Here is a 9,632-nt window from a genome sequence, read left to right as displayed (position 1 = left end):
ACCTGGCAGGATCCTGATACACTGTGAATCCCCACACACAACTGGCAGGATCCTGATACACTGTGAATCCCGATACACATATGGCAGGATCCTGATAAACTGTGAACCCCCACACACACCGGGCAGGATCCTGATACACTGTGAATCCCCATACACACCTGGCAGGATTCTGATACACTGTGAATCCCGATACACATCTGGCAGGATCCTGATAAACTGTGAACCCCCACACACACCGGACAGGATCCTGATACACTGTGAATCCCCATACACACCTGGCAGGATTCTGATACACTGTGAAATCCCCATTCACACCTGGCAGTATCCTGATACACTGTGAATGCCCATACACACCTGGCAGTATTCTGATACACTGTGCATCCCCATACACTCCTGGCAGGATCCTGATACAATGTGAAACCCCCACACCCAACTGGCAGGATACCGAAGTGCCGCCATAACGTTCTGGGCTCTCAAATAAAGAGCGTTGCCTTGAGAAGGATGCTATGGGTTATCTGCTCCCCTAGAAATCTGACACACCATCAAGTGTAGGGAAATAGGTGGAGAAATGCGAAACATTAAAAATGTTTTCATTTCACAGCACAGAATGAGACAAAGTGTTCGATCTGATCTGAGACGATGTACAAATGTTCACACAACAGATCATCAATCCGTGGAGAAATGTAAGGGAAAGACAATGTTCAGGGTAATTCGGAAGTTATGGGTTGGCTTCCTAATGGCAGAGAAAGGGAGAACTTATTCCACTCCAAGAATAGTCCTTTATCTCAGGGGTCTTTTTAGGTCCAATGTAATGACTAATGGAAACAGATTTGTAATTTCCCAAACCTGCATTGTAGTAAATTCAGATCAAAATGAAATAACGGAGTATCATTATTGGGAGAAGAGTTGAAATGAACTGTGAATGTTTTCTGCTCTAACATTACACTGAGTGATGTGGGCAGTAGTTCTAATTCTAATTCTAATCGGTGATATGACAGGACTGTTCGAAAAACACATTCAATGTTGGTGAAAAACTGCTGAAAAATTGTTCACAATTTCTGAAACACAATATAACAGGAGAATGATGAGAGACAGGAAAAGGCCATTTGACACAAATAAGCCTGTCCCTGTTAGAGAGATGACCCCACCTACCCCTCCTCTCAGTGTATCCACAGAAACACGTCCGATTATCTCTTGACCCCACTTACACTGCCTCTTTAGTGTCCTTGCCAGGCTCTCGGGCCCTTTGGGAGAGAAAATGACCCTGACTTCCCTCCCTTCTCCGTTATTAATTATTTTGTTGATGTGAGCCTGTTTCCTGTTTCCGACGAGTATATTCAAGACTGAGATGGTTAGTTCTTTGGACACTAACGAATCAATGGAGATTGGGATAGGGCGGGAAAGTGTATTTGAGGTCGATCAGCCATGACCTTAATGAATGGTGGAGCAGGCTCGAGGGGCCGTATGGCCTACTCCTGTTCCTATTTCTTATGTTCTCATATCCTAACTGATGTTGGGAATTTCATTGAAACATTTCAATATCGAAGTCTCTTGCCCAAACAAAATACATCAAGCCCTCTCGCCAATCAGGCAACTTGAACTCCGAATACCTTACACCATCTTTCTGATTCCCCTCTGTGTCTTCAAAATGGCAGTAATCTTTATCTGTGATCAGTTGATTATAGAAGTACAGGTAATACCCCAGATAACCTACCCGATTCGCGTTTCTAAAAGCTTCCTCACCACCGAGATTAAAGAGTGGGACTTCTGTCCATTCACAGTCTGTCCCTCTCCCAGTGCCCACAATATCCCAGATAACCTGCCTAAGACCTGATACAATAACCGCAGAACTTCTGACCATTCACGGTCTGTCCCACTCTCAATGCGCAGAATAATCTATTTCCCATTTCCGCAGAGGGTGAGCAACACTGACGGTTTCATAAATTATTCCACCAGAACCTCTAGTTTTGTATAACCAGAATCACGTTTGGATTTGGAATGGAATGTCCATGATACAGCGCAGGGCTGATAGTATAAATCATCAGAGAGAAAATATCACCTTCACAGAAATCTCCATGTTCAGTAAATATTAGAATCAAGTGAGGATTTGAAACTTTTCTCAATTATTATTCACTTTCAAGGTTTTCTGTAACTGAGTTTAATTTCCTGCTCGCACCTCTATTGAATCTGTGAATTCAATCTCGGAACATTTTACTGAATAGTAAAGTGATATTGAGAAGTTCTTTTTATGTCAATGCAAATAACATTGAGAACCACTTTCTGACTGTTCTAATTGAAGATGTTCAACAGAAACACAAGGAAACACTCCGGGTCCAAACTGAAACACTGAGAGTGAACACGATCCTAATAAAGGAGAAGGTTAAGATTTTCCAGCTGGTCACTCTATACACTGAACTAACGGTCATTTCTACTGTTCGAGATCGGACACTTGTAGAACATGAACTGCTGGCAAGAGGCCGAGACCATGAAGAGTGGAGAGAGAAACACCTCCGGAGAGAACTGGAAAAAATCCGAATTAATCAATTGTACCACAGAAGTTTTTCCAGGAGAGGCAGTTTGTTCCGGAAAATGAAGGGTTTCTTCCAGGGATCCAGTTCTTGGAGTTCAGCAGCAGTGAGCGGAGTCGCGGGGATTGGAAAAACAACAATGGTACAAAAGATTGTTTATGACTGGGCCACTGGGAAAATATACCCACAATTTCAATTTGTTTTCAGTTTTAAATTCCGGGATTTGAACGCGATTAACTGTAGAATAAACCTGAGGAATCTGATACTGGATCTGTATCCTTACTTTGGGAATATTCTGGGAGATCTCTGGAAGAACCCAGAGAGATTACTGTTTATATTCGATGGTTTAGATGAATTCAAGGACACCATCGATTTTGCTGACAATCGGAGAAATACAGAACCTCAGTACATGTGCACAGATCCTGAAGACTGGTGTGAAGTGTCTGACATTGTGTACAGTTTAATACAGCACAAGCTGCTCCCAGGATGTTCAGTGCTCGTGACCAGCCGCCCCACTGCATTACATTTATTGGAAAAGGCTGAGATCAGTGTCTGGGCTGAAATCCTGGGATTTGTTGGTGAAGAACGGAAGGAATATTTCAACAAGTTGTTTGAAGATCAGTCGGTGGCAGCAGCTGTTTTCAAACATGTGGAGGAGAACGAGATCCTGTACACCATGTGTTACAACCCTTCCTACTGCTGGATCCTCGGTCTGTCACTGGGTCCCTTCTTCACACAAAGAGACAGGAAACACCAGCGAGTTCCCAAGACCATCACCCAACTATATTCCTACTATATTTACAACATTCTGAAAAACCATGGCCGAGAGATTGAATCCCCCCGTGATGTGTTACTGAAGATCGGTGAGATGGCCTACACAGGAGTCTCCGAGAAGAAGATTGTGTTTACAAATGGAGATTTGATCAAGTACAATCTTCAACCTTCCCAGTTCCTGTCTGGGTTCATGATGGAACTTTTGGAGAGAGATGGTTCTGCCCAGAGTGTGGTTTACACATTCCCGCACCTCACCATCCAAGAGTTTGTAGCTGCACTCGCACAATTCCTGACTCCAGATCCTGGGGACATCGGGAAACTCCTCAGTGAAGCCCACAGCAAGGATGATGGGCGATTTGAGATATTTGTCCGTTTTGTTGTTGGTCTCTCCTCCTCACAGTCAGCTCGGCCCCTGGAGGAGTTTCTGGGTCCATTTCTTCATCAAACAATCTGTGGAGTGATTGACTGGGTGAAGGAGAAGGTTGAAGGAGGGATTGGAAACATAGCGAGTGAAACTGGTAAAAGGAACCTCCTGAACACATTCCACTACCTGTTTGAGTCTCAGAATCAAACACTGGCCCGTGTCACAGTGGGATCTGTGGAAATACTTACATTTAGTGAATTGCTACTGACCCCGATTGACTGCGCGGTGCTGTCTCACGTCATTGAACTCTGTGACACAATAAAAGAACTCGACCTGGAGAACTGCTCCATTCAATGTGAAGGACTCCAGCGGCTGGGACCCGTACTACACAGATGCCAGGTGTTGAGGTAACTGTTTATTTGCCTCTAACTGTTCGGCCAATTGTGGAACAGTCAGGGATTGTGTTGTTGCTCCGTAATGAAGGGAAACAAACAGTTCAGTTAAACCAGAGAGAAGCAGATTCAACACAAATATGACAAATGATAAGAGGATCGGTTAGTAATTCCCTAAGGACTGGAGAATCTAAAATGGATCCTTGTGAACAAGTGGGGATTTTACAGTCTTTATTGGATCAGTAAATACAGGCCACTGAAAGAGTCTGATAATTTAATTGCAGTAAATGATATTGATTGCTGTTTTTCTCACTCCCTGAGATACATCCATTGAAGAGGCTCCTTCTCACTGTTACTTACACGTAGACCGACACTAACTGTCGCAATCTGTGTGACTGGGCATCCCGCCCTCTTACCGAGGTGTGGGGGCAAGTGACAGTCACCGGACTGTCAACGTGTGCAGGAGAGGGAAGCAGAAACACCAAACATTCAGTAACAAAGAGCAAAACACAGCTTTCGGGCAGTCAACCGCCAGTGGGCGGGCTGAGCTTTCCCCGCAGGACGACGGTCCGTTATCTTAACTCATCAATGACACAGCCCTTCACACTCTCCAATACATCCACCATCTCTTCACCCAGCTGGCAGCACTCGTGCCTCTGAGTCAGAAGGTCGTGGATTCAGGCCCCTCGCTCAATAATCCAGGCCGGCACTTCAGTGGGATTTGGAATCTAAAATTTGCCGGTAAAAAGCTTCCAACCTAACGGGATGTGGGGTATTAGCCCAGGAGTTCAGACACACACCGGCCAGCGGTGGGGCCTCACACACAGCGGGAGGATCCTGGGTTAACCAGTGGCAGTGAACCCGGGAATTTCCCATAATCTGCTCCGTGTGTGAGGCCCCGCTCGGGGAGGGAACTTCAGAAAATTCCCCATTAAATGTCGGGCCCGTTACACCTGAAATAAATGTAGAGCCGGTTTAATGGGAATAAAGTGAGACACTCCCCTCCCCGATAAACGAGGAATACAGGAAACTTTAAAACTTGTCACAGGACAGAATGAACTCTCCTTGTTATATAAAATCCTGGGGGACGGATTTCGCACCAACAGTTCACGCCGTTTCACAATATAACTCACCCCGAGATATTATACAGATTAATATAATACTGCATAAAGCACAGGTAATCACCGCTTTATCATTTAATTCGGGGAAAATCGCCGCATTCGCAGAAAATCTCGGATTTGAGAAACAGCAGAAATGCGACAAGTTTCCCCAAACATGACGGGACTGGTCACTGTGCTCCAGGAGGGTAATTCTGATCATCAGGACTGAGGGACATTTAAAGGCTTCACACAGACAGCACTTTATTTAATAAATACATTTCCAGACAGTCCCTGAATATATGGTCGGTGGACACAGTGAGATTCATTGTCAGTGACAGGGAAATCTGGTTATTAATTTCCTGAAGAGTTTTCGTATTTCCTGTAACATCAGAGAAAAATTGTCAGATCGGGGATTGGGTTCAGTTTGTTTCTCACTCTCTGTCTGTTTGTGTTCAGACTGGGGAGAAATAAACTGGGAGATTCAGGAGTGAAACTACTGTCTACGGCTCTGAGAAACCCGGACTCTAAAATACAGAAACTGCAGTAAGTATCAGACTGTGTGAGATTGTGTTTATAATACCTGGATGTCTAACACGGTACATTAATGTCAGTATAAGTAATAATAATACAAATAAATACTGGAAACTTACTCTGATTCCTGTTATCTCTGCTCGTCTCTCTCCTCTCTCTGATCTCCAGGTTATGGGCGAACGATCTCACAGCTTCTTGTACCGTGGATCTCTCCTCCGCTCTCAGTACAAACCGTTCACTGACGGTTCTGAACCTGAGTAATAATAAACTGGGAGATTCAGGAGTGAAACTACTGTCTGCGGCTCTGAGGAACCCGGACTGTAAAATACAGGAACTGGAGTAAGTAGCAGACTGTGAGACTGTGTTTATAATAACTGGATGTCTAACACTGCATATTATTATTATTATCAGTAATGGTGTTATTAATGTCAGTGTAAGTAATAATAATACAAATAAATACTGGGAATTTACTCTGATTCTTTTCATCTCTGCTCGTCTCTCTCCTCTCTCTGATCTCCAGGTTATGTGATAACGATCTCACAGCTTCTTGTACCAAGGATCTCTCCTCCGCTCTCAGTACAAACCGGTCACTGACGGTTCTGGACCTGAGTAATAATAAAGTGGGAGATTCAGGCGTGAAACTACTGTCTGCGGCTCTGAGGAAACCGGACTGTAAAATACAGACATTGTGGTAAGTATCAGACTGTGTGAGATTGTGTTTATAATAACTGGATGTCTAACACTGAACATTAATGTCAGTACAAGTAATAATAATACAAATAAATACAGGAAATTTACTTTGATTCCGATTATCTCTGCTCGTCTCTGTCTCTCTCTCTCTCTCTCTGAGTTCCAGGTTACGGGCCAACGATCTCACAGATTCTTGTACCAAGGATCTAGTCTCCGCTCTCAGTACAAACCGGTCACTGACGGTTCTGGACCTGAGTAAAAATAAACTGGGAGATTCAGGAGTGAAACTACTATCTGCGGCTCTGAGGAACCCGGACTGTAAAATACAGAAACTGGAGTAAGTATCAGACTGTGTGAGATTTTGTTTATAATAACTGGATGTCTAACGCGGGACATTAATATCAGTGTGAGTAATAATAATACAATAAATACTAGGGATTTTCTCTGATTCCTCTATTTCTCTCTCTCCGCCTGATCTCAAGGTTATGGAATAATGGTCTCACAGATTCTTGCACCGAGGATCTCTCCTCCGCTCTTAGTACAAACCGTTCACTGACGGTTCTGAACCTGAGTGATAATAAACTGGGAGATTCAGGAGTGAAACTACTGACTGCGGCTCTGAGGAACCCGGACTGTAAAATACAGGAACTGGAGTAAGTATCACACTGTGTGAGATTGTGTTTTAATAACTGGATGTCTCACACGGTACATTAATGTCAGTGTGAGTAATCGTAACACAATAAACACTGGGAATTTACTCTGATTCCTGTTGTTTCTCTCTCTCTGATCCCCAGTCTGTCCAATGTGGGTCTCACAGATTCTTGTACCGATGATCTCGTCTCCGCTCTCAGTACAAACCGGTCACTGACGGTTCTAACCATGGGATCAAACTCCTTCACAGACCGATCTGCCCCCGCTCTCCGCTCCCTCACATTGACCCGCAGGAGTCTGGAGTGGATCGGGTGAGTGTTTGTGTTAATATTTAATGTAATAAATAAAATATCAATGGGATTCAGTGCTTTGTATGTGTAATATTTGTCTGTAATTATTAATGATATATTAACACCAGTCTCCCTGTTATTTACACTGTTGTTCAATCTGTTCATTTCCTGTTCAATCTTTAATCTGCTTCAGGCTGTGGGGGAATCAGTTCAGTTCAAACGGGAAGAATCAGCTGGAGTCACTGCGGGAATCCAGACGCGGACTGAGAGTGGGAGTATGAACATTTCAATTGATAACCATTCCTGGTCTCATTATATGAACATTTCAATTTATAACCATTCCTGGTCTCATTATATGAACATTTCAATTTATAACCATTCCTGGTCTCATTATATGAACATTTCAATTTATAACGATTCCTGGTCTCATGATATGAACATTTCAATTTATAACCATTCCTGGTCGCATTATATGAACATTTCAATTTATAACGATTCCTGGTCTCATGATATGAACATTTCAATTGACAACCATTCCTGGTCGCATTATATGAACATTTCAATTTATAACCATTACTGGTCTCATGATATGAACATTTCAATTTATTACCATTCCTGGTCTCATGATATGAACATTTTTGGCCGATTCTCTGTCCCTCCCCTTTAACCGGCCGCGCTCCAGGTTTAAATCCGAACGGCCCTTTAACGGTTTCCAGCTCGAGCTGAGCGAGCGTCGTCTCCCATTGTGACGTCAGAGGCCCAGCGACAGGGTCACGAGACTCAGTCACCCGGTCCCACAGCGCTGATTCTGCCGGATATCCGGGGCTGGATGGTCCCCAATGGGGCACTGGGTCAATGTACAGACAGGAAGGGCCCAGGGTGGGGCTCAGTCTGGGCTGCAGTGGGACACAGGGTCAATGTACAGACAGGAAGGGCCCAGGGTGGGGCTCAGTCTGGGCTGCAGTGGGACACTGGGTCAATGTACAGACAGGAAGGGCCCAGGGTGGGGCTCAGTCTGGGCTGCAGTGGGACACTGGGTCAATGTACAGACAGGAAGGGCCCAGGGTGGGGCTCAGTCTGGGCTGCAGTGGGACACTGGCTCAATGTACAGACAGGAAGGGCCCAGGGTGGGGCTCAGTCTGGGCTGCAGTGGGACACTGGGTCATTGTACAGTCAGGAAGGGCCCAGGGTAACATTTGTCCCTCTGTACAGAGTGAGTCCCTCCCAATGAGTTGTCAGACTGTGCAACAAGTGTCCCTAAAACCATCCAAAATCTCCACGCTGCTCCAATTCTGGCCTCATTCAAATCCCCCACTCCTTTTGCTCCACCATTGGCGGCCGTGCCTTCAGCTGCCTGCGCCCTTATCTCTGGAATTTCCTTCCTAAACCTCTCCGCCTCTCTCTCCTCCTTTACGTCGCTCCTGAAAACCTGCCTCTTTTCCCAAGCTTTTGGTAACTTGTCCTAATACCTCATTGTGTGGCTCGGTGTCACATGAATAGCTCCTGTGAAGCGCCCTGTGTCGTTTTATTACTATAACGGTGCAATATAAATGTAAGTTGTTGTCTGTGTGCTGTGTTAATAAAACTCCACAGTTTACTTCACCTCAGGCCTGGTCTCTTTTTTTGATGGTGTTCGTGTTCTAAAATATTGAATGAAGGATCCTGGAAATTCCATTCCTCTGTTTGGTCCAGTGAACAGTGTGTGTGTGTGTGTGTGTGTGTGTATGTCGGGGGGAGGGCTCTTACTCGGAAGGCTGGATATGCAATTTACACAAAATGGTGAGAGGGACTGTGAGCAAAAGAGCTCAGCTGGGACCCCACAATCTGGCCTCCCGACATGCAACGCAAAATGGCCGCCATGCACCTGCCCCAAAATGGCCGCCGGGAACCCGCCGCAAAATCACAGAATGATACATCACAAAGGGAAGCCATTCGGCCCATCGTGCCGGTGTCGGCTCTTTTAAAAAGCTAACCAGATGGTCCCATTACCCTGATCTTTCCCCGTGGCCAACACATTTTTCCTTTTCTAGTAATTCTCTAATTCCCTTTTGAAAGTTACTATTGAATTGCAGATCATTACATCTCGCTGCATAAAATATAATCCTTCCTCATGTCACCTCTGTATCTTTTGACAATTATTTTGAATCTGTGTCCTCTGGTTACCGACCCCCTGCCACTGGAAACAGTTTCTCCTTATTTACTCCATCAAAACCCCTCAAATGGCCGCTTTGTCCCCTCAGAGTTGTCTCATCTCCCCGAAACACAAGCATCTTTTTGAAATTATAACAAACCCTATCAGCCTGTCCAGTGGT

The 9,632-nt window shown here is 44.8% G+C and overlaps 1 protein-coding gene across 1 annotated transcript; it reads left to right on the top strand.

Moving 5' to 3' along the window:
- The first annotated feature begins 639 nt into the window (after nucleotides 1–639).
- On the top strand, nucleotides 640–8,922 carry LOC137313347 (NACHT, LRR and PYD domains-containing protein 3-like). Its single transcript, XM_067979474.1, has 9 exons — nucleotides 640–683; nucleotides 2,223–4,073; nucleotides 5,615–5,701; nucleotides 5,858–6,028; nucleotides 6,210–6,380; nucleotides 6,546–6,716; nucleotides 6,862–7,032; nucleotides 7,174–7,341; nucleotides 7,514–8,922. Exons 1-9 carry the CDS (start codon nucleotides 640–642, stop codon nucleotides 7,599–7,601), a joined length of 2,922 nt encoding a protein of 973 aa, XP_067835575.1. The 3' UTR covers nucleotides 7,602–8,922.
- The last annotated feature ends 710 nt before the right edge of the window (nucleotides 8,923–9,632 follow it).

This window comes from Heptranchias perlo, unplaced genomic scaffold (assembly GCF_035084215.1).
Source record: "Heptranchias perlo isolate sHepPer1 unplaced genomic scaffold, sHepPer1.hap1 HAP1_SCAFFOLD_47, whole genome shotgun sequence".
Classification (NCBI taxonomy): domain Eukaryota; kingdom Metazoa; phylum Chordata; class Chondrichthyes; order Hexanchiformes; family Hexanchidae; genus Heptranchias; species Heptranchias perlo.
The sequence above is the reverse complement of the archived record's forward strand: the minus strand, read 5'-3'. Positions and strand labels throughout refer to the sequence as shown.